Genomic DNA, 22284 nt, shown 5'->3' with positions numbered 1-22284 from the left:
AGATTAGTCCTAATTAAAAATCTTTATTTGCTACCATACAGAAATGGCTTTTGCATACGTGCCATATGGCTTTCTATGCGAGGGAATGTACTGTGGGATGCTGCTGTACTCAATGCAATAGCTCTGAAAATTACCCGCCTTGGAAGATGCCACTACACTTCATGGCTGTCAAATTGCCCTTTTGATGGATCTCCTTAATATAGCTTTGCCTTGTTAAACCACCATTTTTATATCCTGATCATCCAAAGGCCACACCTTGGTGCAGCTCAGGCGTTCAGTAAGTTGGGTGAGATATGTCTGAATAGAGGGCTCAGAATGAGATGGGAACAAAGAGTAGGTGACAAGAAGGTTGGGAAGATGGGTAGACCAGTGAGAACAAAGCGAACACAGGGTGGAGTGTGGCTTGGGGAATCAGTGATAGTAATAAGTGGCAGATTAATCAGCCGGGGTCTAAATCACAAGAGTCACTTACAATGCACCACTGTTTTTATACCTTTCTCATTAAATTAAGATCTGGGTATGGTGGGAACAAAAGATCTCGATACGGTTTAGGCAACGATTAATCCCTTATTAGCAGCACGTTAGTTGCTTACCCACAAAGCCTGACCGAGTGCCCGGCCAGCATGCATGCATCTCATCAGCGGATCTCTCAGAATTATGCCCATCCAAATCCAGCCTCATCTTGTTCTTAATCTCCCTGGAATTACTCCTGGCCTCCCCTTCACATTATCTTCCTGCCAATTTTAACCACCAGGCATGCATATGCACCAGCTGCTGCATGCTCGTTGAGAGCTTAGCACTTAGCAGGCAAGCAAGCAAAGCATCTGCGAGAGCTAGCCTTTCCAACTAACCGCTTTAGGGATCTCTCTGGTTATGATGGGTACGCATTAGGTGCGCCCCCGATTTATGTACATGATGGCCATTCACCCCGAATAAACACCTACCAGCTAGCGAGCTAGCCACTCAGGATCATATTTAGTACTACCATCAAGTAGCGACCAAGTATCCAGCATCATTGTTGATCAAGCATTTGTTATGCTTGCTACGGCTGTCATGTTAGTAGCATGCTACTGTGCTGCCGATGCATGGTGTTCATTGTGTTTGTGTGTTTCTGTGTGTTTCTGTGTGTGTGCGTGTTTGGACTTCGGTAGGTAATTTCCAAATTTCCATTTCACTTTGTAGCTGGTACTGTCAGTACTGTACTAGTACAGCGTACAGATACGGTACAAGTCAAGGGGGATCGGCTGGCTGGCTTCAATTCCGTTCTGAACACTAGGCAGCGTGGCAGGCGATGAGATCATAGGCGTGTGTTGGTTTCTTGCTTCGCTCCTCCTCTCGTATACTCTACTGGAGTGTGAAGTTTTTCCCCCTATCTGTCACCTTCTTTTTTCTTTTCTGTCATCTTGGTGCTGTCCTTGTTCTGCTCTTGATCCCTATCTCCAACCTTTGGGAGTATTCATTGGAATCATCATCCCGAATTCATGATATGATATCGAAGTGATTAGCTCTGAATACTTACAAAACATGCAGTGTTCTCCTTTTCCTTTCCTTGGGCCTGCAGGTGAAGCAGATTTGTATTCTCCTGTAAAATGCAGTGGCTTGGCAATCAGTGGAAGCAAAGGGTTAGTGTCTTCCTATGTTACTATTCCACAATGGTGTGTGCCACGATGTCTTTTTTTCTTTCATGGAGAAAACGAAAATCGAAGGAACGAGTACAAATCCGCGATTCGGTCCAGTACTCCGGTCATTGTCCTACCCTGTGAACTTCACTTGCAGTCGCGTCGAGGATCCAGAGGACCAAAGCTTTCCGTGCAACGGAACTGTTTAGATGGTACTCCAGTCCAGGAACAAGACGCGCGATGCGATGGCGATGAAAACCACACGTTGCTCTCCGGCGCGCATGGCCGTCTTGTCCTCTCGCGCTTTCAAAACGAGCGTGCGTTCGTGCGTGCAGCGGAGCGGAGCGGGGTAAAGAACGGAAGCCGCGAGGGCTACGAGAGGGCTAGCGTGCAGTAATGTCCACTCGCACAACTCCTTGGATTCAGCAAGGCTGGATGGACGGGAGCGCGTCAGGCGAGGACGAACGGGATTGGGTCAGAAAGGATTACGGAAGAAGTCAGCGTCGCGTCCCGGTGGCTGCCTGCCTCGCGCTCGAATTGGAGTGGAGCGATCCGAGTCAAGCGCCGAACGAAGCGAAGCCCCCGTCGTTTCCGCCGTCGTCGTCTCGCTCGGCAGCCTCGCATCGCATGCGCCGGCGCTCGCCAGCTGACGAGAGCCGCGTGCGCCATCAAGCTTAATTGTGAGCAGCTAGCTGGCTGTTCGACACGTAAACCGATGAACGAAGCGAAGAAGAAGCTACCGAATGCTGATGCATTTGCTGTAGACCTGTAGTGCATCGTGTAGAAAACGAAAAAGGATCAAACATATAGGCCGTGTTTAGTTGTAATTTTTTTTTCAAAATTCCAACTTTTTCATCACATCAAAACTTTCCTACACACACAAAATTCCAATTTTTCCGTCACATCATTCCAATTTCAACCAAACTTTTAGTTTTGGTGTGAAAACACAGCCATAGCTTTGTTGTCCCCTTTAATGCCGGGTTGGTTCGGAAAGTTTCGTTAAAGAGGGTTTATGATATTCCTACATGTTTACTTGGTCTTTTTGAGACGGATTTGCTACATTTATGTCGCCATAAATTTTCGTTGATTACAGTCGGTATACATGCCTATTGGTCACACAGCCGCACAGGCTTCCCACTGCATGTGCTTCCATGAGAGAGAAGATTATTTTCACACATATATCGCGTGATGATAGACGATTACATACTAATTACACTATAATTACATACTATTTTATGACTTACATATACAATTTTGAAACTTACATTGTAAATACACTAAAATTACATATGTAATTTTGGGACTTACATATGTAATTTTGAGACTTACATTATAAATACACTAAAATTACATATGTAATTTAAGAACTTACGATGTAAATACATATCGACTATTTTTTGGTGAAAAATATGGCGTCATAAATATAGCTACTGATATAAGAACGGTAAATATATTCGGTAGTTTGACGTGAGGGAAAGTAAAACTAGGTGATGTGAAAGACCTTTTTACACATCGACGGATAAATTCGTTGTAGTCTAGCTGGTTAGGATACTCGGCTCTCACCCGAGAGACCCGGGTTCGAGTCCCGGCAACGGAAATTTTTGATTTTCTATTTTCTGGTCATGCAGGCATACAGCTTCAAAAATTCATATCTTAAATAACGATTTCAGGGTGCAGCATCCAGGCTGCCATTGGCCCACGTGGCACTCTACAAAATTTTCCAGGGCTACTCTGAAATTATGCCACGTGTCCTCCCGTATACATAATTAAACTGCATTCTTCTGTCCACTTAACTCTCAGGAAAAGTCAGGAGTCAATAAATCACCTTGCCTAACCCTTGTGAAGAAGTTGGATATGTAACCCTTCCGAAGTCTCTAGAAAAATTAAGATAGAAGTTGGATATGTAACCCTTCCGAAGTCTCTAGAAAAATTAAAATATAACATGGTTCTTCACGTGTATTTATACGCACAAACTATGTCAGTACTCACATAGTCACATATTGATTTCCAAGACCTTTGATGCTTTAACTTTTTAAGACTGGTTTTAACTTTTAATACAAAGAGTAATCTTTTAATACAAAGACTGGCTTTGGATATTAAGCTGACAATTAGAGTCATTAGCCTAAAAAATTATGCCTTACATAAATTTCGTAATTTTCCTATAGGTTAACAAATTCTGTAAATTATACTAATTCAAAAGACACATCTTCCAAAGTATTTGTCCAAAGGTACTTATAGACGCTTAAACAAGTTAATCTTTCATTAGCAAAACTTTTTTCAAGTTGAATTATAATATACAGCAGAGAAGTACGGCTATCTAAATGTGGTAGAGAAGAATTAATTAGCCATGCATACACTAATTAACCATATTACTCTATTTGTTGATAATATTGCTCTAACTATGTTCGATTGTACCTATGATTAGCTTGTATTATTTTTAAGATGGAGGGAGTATCGTATATGAGACTACAGAGAGGAGTAGGTGACACTGGTATGTTAGCAGAAGAAATTTCTCTTAGAGAGACTTGTCAAAAAATATATCCTTTAGTTTTCGGTCCACTAATGATCTAATCTTACCAATTAATAATAGGTGTTAATTACTCTGTCTAATGGAAGAGAAAAACAAAGGTTTGAAAGCAAATAGGCAAGTACTATACATAATTTTTATACATAATTTTGCTTTATGTATTAATTCTTTTACAACGCTTAAATCTTTACATAAATATGGTTATTACTATAAGTTAATCGTTCCTCAGTCTTTTCAAAATTCATTAAATAGGTTCTTGTAAATCTACTGCATTTGAAACTCTAGACAACAACAACAATAATTTTTCTAAATGAGTAAATATATCCAGCTATAAGTTGGTGTGCCGATGGTGCGCCAATTTTCTAGGATATGGAAGCAGGGAATTGGGAAAGGATAGGGAGGTGAGATTTGTATATTTGTTTCTAATTTTTAGGGTATTTAGTGTAATGTTGGACTATTCTATAAATTTGAAAAACATAAGAACTAAAGTAAGAAATATGAGGGCCCGGCATGAAAAATCAAGAATATCTCTAGAGTTACTTTGCATTATAGGATAAACAAATTTGAGATATGCTAACTCATCCTACGTGATACTTTGAGGAGGGTCTTGCACTACGAACGCCCTAAGAGAGGTGGTATAGCTATAGTTTTCCGAATTATACATATGAGGCTACGAATTGTGACATCTAAATGGTGTACTACTCGCAATAGAAGATATGGAGGCGTGTCCCTCTCCATTCACATGTGGCTCTTCAAATAGTGTGTGAACTATGTGGTCCTCTCGTAGTCATGAGTCATGACTATTTTCGACTACTGAGAAGATAAGCAAATATTTGGAAAAAACAGAGAGCGCGGTAGAGATACAAATGATAAGATTTTTAACCATCGAGGATTTAATAATGTAAAAGTAAAATAAATAAAGAGAATTTAGAATGTTATACTTAGGCTGAAAGAAAATAAAAATATGGGAAGAAGAAAAAGAAAAAATCATTTCCCTTTTTTTTCATAACCAGTTAAAAAAACAATTCCAACTGTTAGTGCTATTATAAGAAACCTCTAGTTATTATGAGTAAATTCCCTGTGTACCCCTGAAAACTCACTCAATCCCTTTCATACCCCTGAAATTTACCCAATCCCTTCTATACCCCTGAAAATTCAATTTGATCCCTTCCATGCCCCTACCGTTACATTTTCCATCATTTCACTGTTACGTTTGGTTGCAAATATCCTTTTTGCCCTAGATGCTTTAGGTTTAAATATAAGCTTAAAAAACAATTGAAAAAATTTTGTTTGGGTGCACAGTATGTGCATTTTATAAGACTAATGAAACTAAATAATTAGTGCAGAAAATTTTGACATAAATTTTGAAAATAAAATAAATGTAATAAATTAAAATTTTTATTTCAAATTTTAATAGGACAATGGATTTTTTTATCGGGAGCATTCATAAAAAAAATGTTGTGAACATTGGTAGTCCTATCTTTATATGAATGCTCCTCATTTTTATGACTTTTTTTAAAAAAATAAATACGTGTTTTTTATTTCATGATCTAAAAATATTTTTGGGATAAATAATGCATCGCACAACAAACTCATAACTATAATAGTCTCATGCGAGAAGCTTTTATATTTTTAATAATGTAATTCATGAATTTCTTTGTTCATCCAAGGGTAAAATGGTCATTTTTATGGAAAATAGACGGTCAACTAACGGTCAACTGATGGGAGGGGTATGCAAGGGATCAAAATCAAATTTTGGGGGTATACAAGGAAGTAAGCAAAATTCAGGGGTATAGAAGAGATTAGGTAAAATTTCAGGGGTATATAAGGGATTTTCTCAATTAGTATAGTCCCAAACAATTTTCATATAAGGCTTCACCTTTTAGCCTTATCTTATTAATAATAATTAAATCGACCATCAACCAACATATATTTGACATCATTTTTTCCTCTGTAATTTAAATATTTACAAATATAATGTTTACTCAGACTTGTAGGCATAAAATTAAAAACTGCTAAAATATCTCTTTAAAATTTTACGCTTTTACAAATAACAATAAACAGTATATGTAGTATTAATATGGTTTGCTATATGGATGGTGTGCTAACGGCGCACCAATTTTCTAGTATTTACCTCTTTTGTGAAAAAAATACTCAATACTTGCTTCTCTTGAGAAGAAACAAGAGAAGCACCTATTTCTTTAAAATTTTCTGGTCATACAACTTAACAGATTAAATTCATATATTACCTCTTTTGTGAAAAATACTCAATACTTGCTTCTCTCGAGAAGAAACAAGAGAAACAACTATAACTTTAAAATTTTCTGGTCATACAACTTAACAGATTAATACATTATCTTGTGTGAAAAAACAAGAGAAGCAACTATTTCTTTAAAAATTTTCTGGTCATACAACTTAACAGATTAATACATTACCTAAATTTTCTGGTCATACAACTTAACAGATTAATGCATTACCTCTTGTGAAAAAACAAGAGAAGCAACTATTTTTTAAAAAAATTTCTGGTCACGCAGCTTGACAGATTAATACATTACCTCTTGTGAAAAAATACTCACTACTTGCTTCTCTTCAGAAGAAAAAAAAATCCTACAAGTCTACTGCCTCTTCCCAAATTCATATGTTACCTCTTTGTAAAACATACTCACTATCTTGAGAAGAAAAAAAAACCTACAAGTCTAAAAGAAAAGAAAAAGTCACAAAAAAGAAGGCAAATACTTATATGCTCATGCGAACAACATATATGCAATTGCAAACGCATGGAAATAATGTAACAGTATATATGTATGTACTGATCAATTCGCAGATCAATCACTCCTTGTCGTTATCATCAGCACCCCCGCGAGACGAGGAGCCAATGCCGACTTGCAGCCACGGTGTCGTCTCCCCTGCCATGCTCACGTCCTTGAGATCGCTAAGCCTCGCTCTCTTGACGGTGGTGCTGTCCGCCTCGTCCTCTGCTGCGGCGGTGCTTAACCCGACCGCGTCGTTGGCGTTCTGGCTGCCGGTTGTCGCGGTAGCCTTGTTCCGTTGGCTGGGTATCGCCGGCGACGATGGGATGTATACCGGTGGTGGCGCGTCGAGATGAAACGAGCTGCCGCCGACCTTCGGACGGACTGTTGCGGCCGAGGCCAGCAGTGGCGGGTTCGCCGCGATGCTGAGGTCGAGAGCGGGCTCCGGTGCGTCCAACATTGGCCGGAACGAGAGCGGGACAAGGTCGTCGGCTAGGGGTGGGACTGAGGCGGTGTGATCCGCCGAACTTGACGTCAGCCAGTGGCACCGTTTGTGGCCTCCAAGCGCCTGCCCGGAGGTGAACAGTCGATGGCAGACCGAGCATTCGTGCATCTTGCCCTTCTTCTTCAACGGTGCAGCGGCGAGCGCGGCGACCGGCGGTTCTATGGGCACGATGGCCATCGACAGTTCTGCCGCGGCATCGCTCGTGCCGGCGTTTCCATCACCGTCGATGCTTGCGTGCACGTTCCTCCTGGCATCAGAAGTGGCCTTGGCGGGATTGTCCTCGCTCCGATCAGCGACCTCTGCATGGTGTGATGGCTCAGCCACCTCTGCGGCGTTGCTCTCCAGCTTGGCAGCGAAGCAGCCCTTCACCTTCTTGTGGCTGGCACGGTGCCCGCCGAGAGCTTGGTGAGAAGAGAAAACCTTCTTGCACGCCTTGCACTCGAACATGCCTCGAGGCACGGTCGAGACATACTGTGGCGCCGGCGCCGGCGGGGGAAGCGCCATCACTGTATCCAGTACATACGTCGTCGGCTCCATGAACGTGATCAGTCTCTTATGTTCCTTACTCGCGGAAGAAGATGACCGTTGTTCTGCTTCAGTGACGCCTGCCTGATCTACCTTGGACGACGAGAGCATGACCAGGCAATTGGCCAGGTCCTCCTCCTCGCCGGCAGCGCACGCTGAGGGTGTCGGTGACAAATCGACTCCTGTGCCCTTGCAGCGACGCGAGCGCTTCCCTTTCAACCAACCGGCGGCCGGTGCAGAATCCTCTTCGCCGTCGGCCTCGGGCGAAGGCGACCACGGTTGCAGCGAGTGATCCACGTCGTCCTCGTCGTCGTCGTCCTCGCCGGAGCTGCACTTGCCGTGCTCGAGGAAATGCTCCCACGACGTGAACTCCTTCCCGCAGTTCTTGCACACCTGGCGGCTCCTCGTGACCCGGTTAGGATTGGTGCGGAGCTCGTAGACGTGTGTCGCTGCCCCTGACGACGACGGGCCGCCCGCGTTCCAAGGATCATCTGCCCCGCCGCGCGCACGCCGCACGGCCTCATCGCCGAGCGAATCGTCGTCGTCGTCGTCGTCATCATCGGCACCCAACCCATCGCCGTCGCCGACGCCGTGGGCCCTCATGTGCCCGCCTAGGGCGCTTCCGCACGTGAACCCCTTGTTGCAGACTCTGCAGAAGTGCTTGTACCCCGACGCCTGCGCCGCCGTCGGCGGCGGTGCCCGAGGTGATGACGGCGACGGCTGCATCTGGCCATGATGCTCAAGAAGATGCAATCGTTGTATGGAAAATCACAATGTCAACATGTCTCGACGAAAAATCAAATCAACTTTCGGTGCGAGACATATATATATGTGATAATCGACTAAGTACCAAAGACGGTGAAGATTCACACATGCATGCGCTTGGTTCGCCGCGGCGGAATCGAATTCGACCTGGAGATGGGAGCGCCGATCAAGTGCGCGCCTCCGTCCGGTGTCACGAACTCACGATCGCAGCAATGCCGCGAGTTCTCCTGAACCTGAAGGTCCAAAACAGCCATCCAAATTTAAAAACTTCGTCACTACTGCACGTCCATAGACATATATAGTTCTCATAGGCGTGTTTCGCGGTGCATCGGCCGCTTTAGCTAGTGACGTTTGACAACGCCTAGGAGTGACACGTGCCGGTGATAATAAGCTACATATCTCTGAATCTGAAAGTCAAGGGACCAGCCCACGAATCATGTTCGTCCAACGGATGCCATTTGACATATATGTAGGATTGGAGTTGTTAGTTTTTTAACAACAGCGCACGTGCACTAGTGTACCTTGGGGCTCCTTCGGATTGCAGAATCTAAAATTAATTTTGTTAAATTTAACATTGAATGTATTTTGATAATATTAATCAAATGACTTATAATATGGAAAGGAGGGAGTAGCAAATTTTGGTCGTAATTTTAAAAATGATAATCATGTAAGTATCATTCGCGTATGCACATCTGAATAGCAAATCCGTCTGAATATGCGACGGCTGCTATACTCTAGATCGCACATTTTTTTAGATGAGATTGTACACTCTTGTTTCGGAAGTTTCCAGAGAGCGCCGTATGTTGGATTGCAATAAGTGGCAGCGATCCAAATTCTTACGATTACCACCCTCCCCTTGTTTGGCGATTCTAAAATAAGGCCTTCCCGGGGAATTTTCGGCTCCTTTCGCCATCCTGCGTCAACCTGCTGATCAATCGACCGGGCAAGTAACGCACCGCCAGGTCCGTCAACACGAGTTGGGCTGTAACTGGATCCCCACACACGTGCCCAACTACATGGGCCGGAACGGGATTCCCATCTGCCGCAATTAGTTGGGCCGGGACTGTATTCACACGAACGCGCAACATGAATTACAGAGGAATAAGTTCACTTTGAGTCCCTCAGTCGCCGAGTCCAAAATTAGTCCCTTGAGCGCAAAACTGAGTAGAACGCATCCCCAACATATAAAACCAATACAAACGAGATCCCTCGGTGGTATTGTCCTCAGTTTTAACTGACGTGACACATACGTGGCTCCTTTGACAAGGTCTTTATCCCACGTAACATTGACGTGGCGCTTATGTGGCAATTTGATTCTGTAAAAATTAAAAGACGTGGGACCCACATGTCAGCTACACACAAGATAATAAAAAAAAAGTTGAGGCCCATGTGACCCCACGTGTTATCGTCACTCCTCCCTCTTCTCCCTATCCCCTCTCTCCTTCCCCTACACTGCAAGGAGAAGGGCATAGCGGTAGTGGGTGGCGCAGAGGAGCTGAAGATGACCACCGTTGGCAACGCCCACAAAGCCTCATCCATATTTCCGCGGCGTGCACTGTGCTCGGGAACAGCTCTGACTAGTACACATGCGCCAACTTCATTTCCACCAACTCCGACTCCTCCTGTGGCTCCTAGGCCAGCCGCGTGAGCCGCCACACCTCCTTCCCTCCAAAACCGCGTCGCACCTCAACTTCCACCATGCCATGAGCACATGCCCCACCACCGCCACAATTACCACGATCACCACCACGGAGTCCGCGGACAACGACAACTCAACCGCCTCCCCTCTCCTCTCACCCTTCTCCCCTCCTCCTCCTCTCGTCTCCTCCCTGCCACATAGATCTCACCGCCCCACCCAACCTCTTGCACCCACCAGATCCGCGCGCCAATACATCCACTCCCCCTCACTATAGCCAACCTGTCGAAATCTAGGGCTCCCAAATTTTCCCCTCTCTCCTCTTCTCTTTCCTACCCATGTTTTGTTTGGTCTTTGGAAGTAACAGAGAGACAACAAATGAAGAAGAAAACCGGCGGAATCCACTTCTAGTCTACGCACTTGGGGGTCATAATGCGGAAGAGCACCACGAGCACCAGGAGCGTGGTGGCCTTGGAGGCACGGTCGAAGAGGGAAGGCACCGGTGAGGTCGCCGCCCACCATCGGTTAGCTCCGTCCGCCACCTGCCTCGCTTGCCTGCTCCGCCATTCTCCTCGCTGCCCACCCCCACCCCCACCCCCGTCCGCCACCTTGGAAGAGATGATGAAGAGAGGGGAGATGGAAGAAGGGAGGAGTGAGGATGAGTAAGAATAGAGAGAGGAGAGAGAGGGGAGAGGGCAAAAGGGTGGACCGGAGGAGCGCGGATGACATTTGGGGCCCACATGGGCCCCATCATTTTTAATTGTTTTGTGGTGTAACTAACATGTGGGCTCATGCTTTTTTTTATTACCCATATTAAATTGTCACGTAAGCATCATGCCAACGTCACGTGAGACGTAGTAGTCAAATGAACCATGTAGGCGTCACGTCAGTCGAAGCCGGGGATAGTATCACTGAGGGATCTCGTTTGTACTGGTTTTGTAAGTTGGATGATGCATTGTACCTGATTTTATGGTCAAGGGACGAATTTTGAAAATTAAGGGACCAACTTATTCCAATCACAGATTCACAGCCGACGTGCCTCCGAATGTGGGCCGAGACAGCGCAGCTGATCGGCCATTCCATTCGTCCCGCTGCCTCGATTCTATTCTTTGCCGTCGCCGTCGCACGCTCATCCTATTCCCCCACACCGACTCCCCGTCAGCTGCCCAGAGCTACTCGCCTGAAATGTTCCTCATGTACTCCACGTAGTTTCCTGCATCTGGGCAATTTCATCTCGTCAGATATAGTGTCTGGTCACTGGTGCCCTCCAAGAACGGGCAAAGCTTTGTCATCGCTCTAGTCTGTGGGTAAATTATTTCCGTCACAAGATGCTGCCATGGAATGCTGACAAGGACCTCAGTCCTCTCCTCACTCAGCCATGGTCCATGGACCAGGGGCATCCGCGTTGCCAGAAATCAGATCCTGCACCTGCACAGAACCCTTTCCCGTACCGTATGGGCCGCCGCGTACGTACGCTGCCGTGGGGGCGGCCGAGTTGCTGCAGCTTGCAAGCTGTGCTGCGTCGAGTAATTCATTAAAAATAACTCTTATTATCCGAAAAGTTTTTAATGTGCACCGACAACGCATTCGCATATCGCAACAGAGAAAATTTTGCGTGCTATGTTCGCCCATTGGCATGGACCATGAGTTAAGGTAAAGTGTTAATTGGTAGTCATATTTGGTCCCTACTGGAGTTGATTTGATGTAATCTCGCTACCTTGTCGCTATCGATTCCGTTAGCGTTTTAAAGACTTGATTTGCCGGAAAGCAAAGTTGATCGGTCGTGACAACATGAAAGAAAATCAATTTTACTTGTCCCCGCATCAGTTCTTTTACCAATCGAGGTAGAGAGGAACAATTGCATTGCACAATTCTTACTCCTATCCTAAGTACACGAGCAAACCATAACTATTTACATCCTTGATCTTTCTGGGCACTCGAGTGGCAGCTGCCGGCGATCAAATCGTGCGGCTGCTGTGCCGGCCGCCTGTGGCGGGCAACTGGCAGATCACGCGCGAATGGCGGCTCCGGAGCTGACGTCTACTGGGCTGCCGCCGACGCCGCTTGCCTCTGCTGCGCCTGCGCCTCGCCGGAGCAGACGAGGGCCTTCTTGAGGCACCTCTCCACCTGGTACCCGCCGCCGTAGCTCACCTCCCTCTCCAGGTGCCGGCAGTAGCTCTGGAACACGCTGACGCTCACGTTGAGCCTGAACTGCATCAGGAAGAGGAAGTCCAGCTCCAGCGAGCTCAGTTCCGCGGCGGTCAGCCCGCCCACCGCGGCGAAGTACGAGTTCTTGTAGTTCCGGTCCTCGACGAACTTGGAGGCGACGAGGATGGCTGTGGTGAGCAGCCGCTGGGCGTTGGCCGACACGACGCGCACGCCGTCGCCGCGGCGAAGCCGGTCCAGGTACGCGTACGCCACGACGTACACCTGCGGCGAGACGTTCGCGTACCGGGAGAACCGCTCCAGGAACGCGTGAAGGCTCATGTCCAGCACCGTGCCGCTGTCGAAGGCGCGCGCCCTCCTCGCGGCCTCGCCGTCCGCCGCCGCCGCCTGGTCCCTCTCGTTCCGGGCGATGTGCCGCTCCAGCAGCGACGCGAGGACCGACACGACCACCGGCGTCGACAGCGCCGTCGTGCCGTCGTCGCCGCACGGGAGCGCGTACACATCCGACGCTAACTCAGTGGACGCCATCTCCTGAAGAATTCAATGGCAAAAGCTTGGTTCTTCACAAAACCTATGCTACACAAGTACACAGAGAACTCTTGCAAATGCAGACACTTTATACACCAGAGGGAGGCAAGCGTGGGGGCAAAAAGAAGCTATTAACAATGGCGGAACTGAACAGCTGAAGGCGACACGAGGAAGGAGCAAAGAAACAAAAGATATCGGCATAAAAAAACTCAGCACGTACACGCAAACTGGAGCTAAAACAAATCGAGACACGGAGATGAAGCCTTCAGGCACCTTCCATTGAGGCCCCTGACCCGATCACCCGAGCTTATTTATGATCAAGCGGACGACAAATGCATCCAGGGGCAGATCTGATTGATGGCTGGTACTGCACTACTGCGGTTGGGGGCGGCATCCGTGATCGACGAGGCTGGATTTATGAGGGAAAAACAAGCGCGAGTGGCGAATTATCGCGTCGGTGCCCGGCGAACCCGTACACATTTAACTATGCGAGACTTTTCCCGCGTACGTGCTACCTGCTGTTCAGGTACGGCGTCTTGTGTCACGGCGAGACGCGTGGCTTGTGGGCAAGTGAAGAACAGATGCCTCTGATCTTTTTAGTCTTGCCTTGCCGGTTGATAAGCTAGTTTATGATGGTAATGGGAACTTCTGTTAAGACGTCGAAGCGACCGATGGATGCAGGAGACGACAATGGCCGCGGCGTTGTAACAACCGGTTCTTGGAGTTGCTGGAGAGGAGTGGCCCTTTCTGCCGACAGATTTGCACTATTTTAGTAGGTTGGATGATCAGTGGGAATACTGTTCTTGGGTACTCATAGGACAGCGGCATCGAGGTGTTGACATGAAGATCCAGAGAGGATATAAAAATGGATCTGCTGATAGTTTTTCTTCATCATCAGTACTACTTGCAGAATGATGAGGTTAGGTTGCAATAAGCTGCTTCATCGAAAATAATTAAAGTTGCCAAAGGTTAATTTATTTCATTTGTGAGGATCATTTTTTGGAAAGAGATGTCTGGTTGGTATATGCACGCACATAAAGCTTGCAGGAATAAAGCAGAACTTTGCTTTGCTTTCTGATAATAATGATCAAAGTTATCATGCCCCTGATCTTAGATTTTTTTTTTGAACTCCTGATCTTGATTGGATATTGGTATTTCTCTCCCACTGGACAAGTAGCTTTTGTTTATTATTGTCAGGCGTGATAATGTACAGCATGATCTTTGCCAAGAGATTCCACTCTGGGACATCGAATCAATCGGCCATGGCTTGCGACAGTGCTCATGCGAGCGGATGGTAAACAAATTGAGGCATGTGTTTACTAGAGAATTTTTAAAAATAAATTTCATGAAACTATAGGTGTTTTAACTAAACTATCCAAAATTATAAATTTAAGGCACCATATCACAAAACCACATATTTAAAGTACATAAAAAGCTATAGATTTAATATTAAAGTTAACATAAAATTATATATTTTATAGTTGAACTATAAATGTTATAGTTTTGTGATTAATATGATGCTAAACTTGTAGTTTTAGGATAATTTTGTTGCTAAATCTGTATTTTTTGATACTTTTGGTTTGGGATAACTTTAGTGATAAATCTAAAGTTTTGTAATTCAACGTCTTAAAATTACATTTTTTTCGATAGTTTGGTTAATGTATACCAATATATAGTTTTGCGAGATTTATTATTTTTTTCATTGAAGCATGTTTTACATTCTGCTCTTCACTTGCTTACGGTGACCAGGACAAAGATCATCTGAACGGGACAGAGTAATGTTAGAGAGCAGAGTGACAGCCTGGGGGGGGGGGGGGGGGTTGTCATAATACGTAGCAGAAACCACATATATAATTGAAACCTCAAAACTACCGTTAGATTAAAAATGGACGCCTAAGATTTGTTCACGCGCACGTGGACGAATCTTATGTCCATTTTATTTTAATCCAACGATAATTTTCAGGTTTTCAGTATATAAGTGATTTACACTATTTTTGCAAATAGAATACGTATTTATCAAGTACTTCCTTCGTCCAAAAATATAACAACTTTTAGTCTTTAGAATTTGTCCTAAAATATAATAATTTCTTCATTAACATTCTCCTTTCAACCAATCACAACCTCCACTATTCAATTTTCTCACATATCTCCACTTATTCTCCAGTCAGAGCACTCCCCCATTTAATTCTACCAACTTTCTTAATAACCGTGTCCAACTCTAAAAATGCTTATATTTTGGAATGAAGGGATAAGCTAGTTTCAAGCAAGTGCATGTTTGGTGAATGAAATTGTCTGGTACACAATAAAAAGGTTTATTCACCAAAACAAACAACTTGTCTAGACGTATCAGACCCAAAACAAACGTATTATAAGTTAATACACTAACTTAAGTCCGTATACCGGTAATGCATATTTACTCTTTTACATTCCTCAAAAAGTTCATGAACGATCACATCATATAAAGGACTAAGCATAATAACAAAAGCTATGGTTCAACGAAGATATGTAACATCCATGGTGTCATGGTGTCATGGTTATGGATACCACATATCTAATAGTAGTTGACTAAACTCGGCAGGACCCACCACATATCATGTCTTATACGGAAACAAACCTCGTATATAAAAAGAGTTCCGGATAAGGAAGAATAAATAGAGTTCTATATGAAAACGGGAAGGACTACTCGGATTGTATCCATATTTATCTCCTTAATCTTACTTGGACAAGGGGGCACTTATGGGTATAAATACAAGCCCCCCTAGGAGAAAAGGGGACACGCCACAAAGCCACAAGACATAACATACACATAAGCCAAGACGATGGCAGCTATATAGGTTATCCCAAATATTGTATTTGTGTGATCCAGATAAATAAAGAGCAACACTGGTTTCGGCTAACAGGATGTAGGGTTATTACCTGTCAGATAAGAGGCCCGAACCTGTATAAAAATTCATGTCTCCATCTCTTTTATCTTAATCTCGCACATACCCTGATACCAACGATCCCCATACCATCCAAATACCCTAGTCGTGACTATCAAACGTCGACACATGGGGATGCCATCTCAAGCGTGGAGCTGCAATGATGTACGATTGAGCTGGGCCGGAGCACGGAAGGCACAGAGGTGGAGCCGTGGAGGGATTGGACGACTGGGGCCACAACGGCGGCGCGGCTGCCATTGGAGACAGAAGGGGCGGAGGGACGGGGTGCTGATGTGTTGGGCTTTTTCTCAACTTGGGTCTTCTGGGCTCAAGTAATAGCGCTGTTTCGGAATGGAGAAGGCTTCGTATTAGAATAGAGGAACAAGTCCATTTGTCATCCCTCAACTTTGCACCGAGTTTGTATGATATCCCTAACCCTCAATACCAGATATCTTGATCCTAGTCTTCAAAACCGTGCAAAGTTGGTCCCATGACGGTATAGATCATTTTCCCCCTTTTTTGTTGACATGGCATATGGAGGTCCCACTTGTCAGGGTGTCGTTGGTGTCACTGGGAGATGAGGGAAAGAGAGAGGAGCACCTGCTGCAGTCGATTGAGGAGCCCCCGCGGAGGGGCTCACCGGTAGTCTCCCCTTCCCTCTCCCACCTCCACCTCCCTTGCACCAATGCCGAGCAAGCTCAAGCTCAGTGGGGCTCGTCGGCCACGTCGCCCCTTTCCCGCCTCCAGTCCCCTCACATGGAAGCTGAGCTGACAACCTCCCCCTCTCTGTCTCACCGCATGTAGCTCATGACCCGCCACCTTCTCAACCTGTCGGACAACCTCCTCCCCAGCGAGCTATTCCAGCCGCCAGCCCTCGACGGGCACAACCATCGTCTCAAGTGGTCTTAGTGTGCAGACTTGGGAGAGGGGGAGATGTGGATGATGTGCACTCTCCTTCGGCGAGTGGAGACGGCGGCGGGCGGTCGAAGGCCCTCGAAGAAATCGTCCCTGATCCGCCTCGACCTCCACCCCACTTTTCTCGCTGCCGTGGCTACAGCAGCGGCTGCCACCACCACATCACGCCTCTTCCGCCATTCATCATCATCTCTGTTGCCGCGCCGCTCACCTCACCATTTGTCCGTCCCTCATCTCCGAGCCGCTCACCTCGCCATCTCCGTCGCTGCGTCGCTCAGCTAGCCTCACCTGGTTTGGGAGGAGAGGCCGAGAACAAGGGGAAGAGAGGAGGAAGGAGGGAGAGAGGCAGCCGAACAACCCCGGCAGCTCGCCGGAGGGCCAGTTGTCCACCAGTGCCAGCTCCTGCAGCCTCGTGCTCGCCGGAAACTGGTCTTTGCTGTTGATTTGTCAAACAACGGCACTGACGACACACTGACAAGTAGGCCCCACCGTATGCCACGTCAACAAAAACAATGGGAAATATGGTCTATATTTTCATGGAACCAATTTTTCACGGTTTTGAAGGTTTGAGGGGGTCAGAAATAATTTCTGGTATTGGAGATTATGGGTGTCATGTAGACTCGGTGTAAACTTGAGGGATGGAAAATGGACTTATTCTTAGAATGACTAGCGCGTGGGCCTTCCCCGACTTGGATCGCAACTACTGGTGTCGTTGCCCTTATTTGTGGCCAACGAGAGGTATATGTAGTATCCGGTTCGGCGGTTGCCATCTCGGCAAAGTCAGATCACGGCGTATAGATTGACGTAAGCTGATTCGGCAGAGAACAGAAGACGTATCATGTATATATATGGACGTTGGAAAATAAGAAATCGCTTACTGCATACGATTATGCCGGTAGCTAAAACAGAGCAAGAATAGAGGCCGTCACACGGCCGGGCTCGTCAAAACCGAGCTACGGTTGCCGGTTGGGGCAGGCCCGGGATGTCTCCAACCATGTCAACGCAATTATACAAGTGCAAATCGCAACGCAGAATTCGGTTAAGTTATAACCAAGCAAGAGACGTCACTAGAAGCAGCTCTGCAAACGGCCACGGAGGGAGAACACACATCACGAACACTTAACACTAACAGATCGAACTCCTCTTTTACCGCGGCTGCGCACGATTCCCGGACGCGCACACACCGAACTCACTTCGACGAGGCGAGCTTCTGCCTCGCGATGGATCTATCGCGGCGACGTTAACAAACACGCGCGTACGTAGTCGCGCACGACGCCGCCGCATTAGGCGGCGTAGTTCACGGTGGATCGGTAGGTCAACCCGGCCTGCCACCCGGAGGGGATGACGTTGTTGGCGACGAGCACCTTGCCGGAGCCCGAGGTGAGCCGGATCGAGAACGGCGGGCTCAGCGGCTTCCCGGTGTTGGAGTTGAGGCGCCAGGTGGCGCCCCACGACTGCTGCATCGCCTTCCACCCGCCGCCGCCGCGGGCCTCCATGATGTGCACCGCGGCGAGGTCGCCGTCGCCGTTCGCGTACTGGACCAGGATGGCGAGGTAGTACGGGTTGGAGCCCGCGTCCACCTTGAAGGCCACGTTCATGGCAAACCTGCACGGCACCCTGCAGGCAAAAGTAAAAATTCAGTAAAAATCTGCACTTGTACATTGCAGAGTGGACCAGAACTCCAGAAATAATTTTGCAAATTCAATGGCGGGGCACCTCTTATACTGGATCTTGAGGACTCCGGCGGAGCGGAGGCGGTCGCCCATGCCACGGTTGGCCATGGCGCCGAAGGCGGTGCCGCTCATGTCGAAGTGCGCCGCCTCGTTCAGGCATACCCCTCCAGGGCAGGAGTCGGTGATCACGACGGTCACTGGGCGGCCGGAGCACGCCCGGTTGCCGGTGCACTTAATCTGTACATCTAATTTAGTTAGGAATGCTCCACGTCCCATGCATTTGACTGGTAAAACATACAAATACACTACTGACTTGGTAGCATGAGCCGCAGCCTTTGCCATTCTTGAAGAGGGAGGGCCCGCCGGCGGCGATCATCGACGAGAACGGGCGCTGCCCGACGGCGCTCTGGTAACCGCACGCGCCGCCTGCATTTGGATTAATTAACCAACATGGCAACGTGAGTACTTGAGGTCAAATACGCACATGCATGCAGTTCATACTACCACTTGACAACGACTTAATTACCTTCGCTGCCGTCGCCTTGCGGGCCGCCGTACCACGTCGCGCCGCCGGAGGACCAGCCGTAGCCTCTGCCCAGCGACATGGTGCTCCGTCTGCCGGCAGTGTAGTTCTGCTCGTAGCCAGAGACGGGGAGTGACAGTATCGGTAGCGCCACTAGGACGGCAAAAACGAAAGTGCCCCGGCTAACCATTGCTATTTTCTTGTTGGGCAATCGGTTAGGTAGCTGGGATTGTTAAGCGGAGATTGCTCGGTGATTTTTAAGATGATTTGATTTGGTTGGTATTTATAGGGAAGATTAGCGGTCACAAACGTGGTAGCAAATTATGTGTACCCAAGCATTATTGAGGTGAACGTGGCAACTTGAATTTGTACATGTGTTGATGTGTATGTCAACTATGTGTGTGTGGGATCGAAGAGTATACTTGTGGACTTTACGGAGGTCCTTGCATGAAGGAGGTGATCACGCAGCCGCAAGGGTTTGGATAAACTATTCTCACAAGGTAGTTGTGTTGGTTAGAAACGCTTTGAAAATTCGCAATTTGATATTCGTCTTGTGTCATCCGTACGTTTGTCAAATGGCTACTCCATAATGTGTACGACTTGAGCGTGAGCTGTACGTGCGCAACGTGCCTAGCAAAGTAGCGAGTATCATGCCCGGCCACTCGAATGTTTGTACATATGGTACATATATAGTTCCTTTTTCTTTTGGAGAAATATATATAGTTCTTTTAGAGGAGAATGTTGTATAGTAACACTTAGTGGCAGCAATTCAATCGAACTAGCTGGGTAGCCCGCGCAATTAGCACCCATACAAAATTATCTATTTTAATATGATTTATTCAAAATTTGTTAAATAGCTATCTCATTATCTTAAGACTTTGAAAGACCAAACCATATCATTCTCGTGTTTTTAATTATATAGTTTTTAAAAGTCACACCAATTACTACCCCTTATGTCATCTTCTTCTTTATTTGCTTGCTCGATCTATCACTATTTCTATTCATACTTCTTGGAACCTTTAAAAAATAGATTTTATAGTTTTTAGAGTTTATTGTCACGTTGGGTTTTATTTTTATAATTTCTAGATGTCTCGTCAAACGTTGCCATTATACTCCTCTACGGCCCATCAACTATCTCATCTCTTTATTGTCATTGAGATTTTAAAAATCGAACATAATTATCGTTTTGGTTCATTTTTACTTTCTAGAAGTCCCACCAAACCGTCAGCGGCTTTGCCATTGTACTCCTCTACGGCTCGCCCGCTGCCTCCCTTCTTTATTGTCATTGAGATTTTAGAATTGAACATGATTATCATTGTTTTTTTTACTTTTTAGAAGTTCCGAACCTTTAAAAATTAGACTTGTAGTTTCATTTTTTATAATTTTGAGAAGTCCCATCAAACAATGCCACTATGCCCCTCTACAACCCGTCCGCCGCCTACTCTTTATTGTCCTCGTGATTCTAAAAGTCGAACATAACTATCGTTGGAATTCATTTTTTATTTTCTAGAAGTCCCGTCGACGGCTCTGCAACTATACTCTTATACACCCCACCCGCTGCTTCTCCTTTTTATTGTCATTGAGATTTTAAAAATCGAATATGATTATCAATGGGGTTTGTTTTTTTACTTTCTAGAAGTCCCGGCAACCGCCTTACTCATTTGCTTCGCGGCCTACCTGACGTTCCTCCTTTGCGGCAATTGTGTTTTATTAACAATTTTTATATGTCGTATCAACCGCCACCACTCTACTCCTTTACAGGCCTGTTACTTAACTTATCTCGTCATGTGTTTTAGATGGTCTTTTCTTTCAATAATCTTTATTTTTATCAAAAAATTGAGTTACTTATATGCACCCCGCGCACCGCTTCTCATTTTTATTGCCATTGAGATTTTAAAAATCGAATATTACTATCAATGGTTTTTTTTTACTTTCTAGAAGTCCCGGCAACCGCCTTATTTGTTTGCTTCACGGTCTGCTTGACGTCTCTCAATTTAATCGTCATTAGGATTCTATTTGATATTTTATTAACAATTTTTATATGTCGTATCAACTATCAACCGCCACCACTCTACTCCTTTATAGGCTTGTTACTTAATTTATCTCGTCATGTGTTTTAGATGGTCTTTTCTTTCAATAGTCTTTATTTTTATCACAAATTTTAGTTATTTATAAATTGTATTCCTAATTGAAATCTTATTTTTCTTTTTCTAATTTCAGAATTTATTTTTTTTAAAAAAATTAGTTAATACCGTGTTGTGTTCTTTTAATGTTTTTATTTTTAATTTTCAATTTCAGTTGTTTCAACATTGTATTCCTACTTGAACTCTCTTTTAATTTTTCTAATTTTGGATATTATTTTATTTTTTATTTAAAATTTTAATTAATCTCATATTGGGTTCTTATATGGATTCTTCTTTCAATATTGCTTATTTTTAATTCCGAATTTCAGCTAATTTTAAATTGTATTCCTACTTGAACTCTTCTTTTATTTTCTTTTGCTAACTTTGGATTTATTTTTATTCTAAATTTTAATTAATTTCGTATTGGGTTCTTATATGGACTCTTCTTTTAATATTCCTTATTTTTGACTTCGAATTTCAGCTATTTTTAAATTGTATTTCTACTTGGACTCTCCTTTCCTTTTCTAATTTTGTATTTTCTTTTACTTTTATTTCGAATTTTGATTAATCTCGTATTGGGTTCTTATATGGAATCTTCTTTCAATATTGCTTTTTTTAATTCTGAATTTCAGCTATTTTTAAATTGTATTCCTACTTGGACTCTCATTTCCTTTTCTAATTTTAGATTGTATTTTATTTTTATTTCAAATTTTGGTTAATCTCGTATTGGGTTCTTATATGGAAACTTCTTTCAATATTGCTTATTTTTATTTCCGAATTTCAGCTATTTTTAGATTATACTTCTACTTAGACTCTCCTTTTCTTTGTTTTCTTTTTCTCCGATTAATGTGGGAATTTTTAGCCCCTACAGCGAACGTGGTGCCTTCTTTTCGAGCTGTCTTAATAATATAACTAGCTGGGTGGCCCGCACAATTGCGCGGCTAGCACCCAAACAAAATCATATATTTTTTTAAGTATGATTTTACTTAAAATTTATTAAATATCTATCTCATTGTCTTAAGAATTTGAAAGACCAAACCTTATCATCATCGTGTTTCTAATAATATAGTTTTTAAAAGTCACACTAGTTGCTACCCCTTATGTCTCA

The 22284-nt window shown here is 44.9% G+C and overlaps 3 protein-coding genes and 1 non-coding gene across 7 annotated transcripts; 1 reads left to right on the top strand and 3 right to left on the bottom strand.

The window, feature by feature from the left end:
* Positions 1-3143: 3143 nt before the first annotated feature.
* Positions 3144-3216, top strand: TRNAE-CUC (transfer RNA glutamic acid (anticodon CUC)). Its single transcript has one exon. It is a non-coding gene; the product is annotated as a tRNA-Glu (tRNA).
* Positions 3217-6597: 3381 nt separating this feature from the next.
* Positions 6598-8954, bottom strand: LOC4336604 (uncharacterized). Of its 3 annotated transcripts, none has more exons than XM_066309239.1 (2): positions 8799-8954; positions 6598-8652 (listed from the first exon to the last, which is right to left on the bottom strand). In XM_066309239.1, exons 1-2 carry the CDS (start codon positions 8943-8945, stop codon positions 6976-6978), a joined length of 1824 nt encoding a protein of 607 aa, XP_066165336.1. In that variant the 5' UTR covers positions 8946-8954; the 3' UTR covers positions 6598-6975. The 3 variants fall into 3 exon arrangements, with proteins under 3 accessions (XP_066165336.1, XP_066165337.1, XP_015634601.1); XM_066309240.1 differs by having other exon boundaries at positions 8777-8950; XM_015779115.3 differs by having other exon boundaries at positions 6598-8664; positions 8777-8938.
* A 3146-nt stretch (positions 8955-12100) lies between these two features.
* Positions 12101-13598, bottom strand: LOC4336603 (cyclin-P2-1-like). 2 transcript variants are annotated; one of them, NM_001419744.1, is made up of 2 exons: positions 13242-13598; positions 12101-13024 (listed from the first exon to the last, which is right to left on the bottom strand). In NM_001419744.1, the coding sequence occupies exon 2, from the start codon at positions 13019-13021 to the stop codon at positions 12368-12370; it is 654 nt and encodes a 217-aa protein (NP_001406673.1). In that variant the 5' UTR covers positions 13022-13024; positions 13242-13598; the 3' UTR covers positions 12101-12367. The 2 variants fall into 2 exon arrangements, with proteins under 2 accessions (NP_001406673.1, NP_001406674.1); NM_001419745.1 differs by having other exon boundaries at positions 12121-13404.
* A 4208-nt stretch (positions 13599-17806) lies between these two features.
* LOC4336602 (expansin-B5) lies at positions 17807-19297 on the bottom strand. Its single transcript, NM_001419743.1, has 4 exons — positions 19057-19297; positions 18844-18956; positions 18574-18767; positions 17807-18474 (listed from the first exon to the last, which is right to left on the bottom strand). The coding sequence occupies exons 1-4, from the start codon at positions 19241-19243 to the stop codon at positions 18141-18143; spliced, it is 828 nt and encodes a 275-aa protein (NP_001406672.1). The 5' UTR covers positions 19244-19297; the 3' UTR covers positions 17807-18140.
* Between the last annotated feature and the right edge of the window lie 2987 nt (positions 19298-22284).

Source organism: Oryza sativa, chromosome 4 (genome assembly GCF_034140825.1).
Source record: "Oryza sativa Japonica Group chromosome 4, ASM3414082v1".
NCBI classification, from domain to species: domain Eukaryota; kingdom Viridiplantae; phylum Streptophyta; class Magnoliopsida; order Poales; family Poaceae; genus Oryza; species Oryza sativa.
Note: the sequence above shows the minus strand (reverse complement) of the source record. Positions and strands in the feature narration are given on the sequence as shown.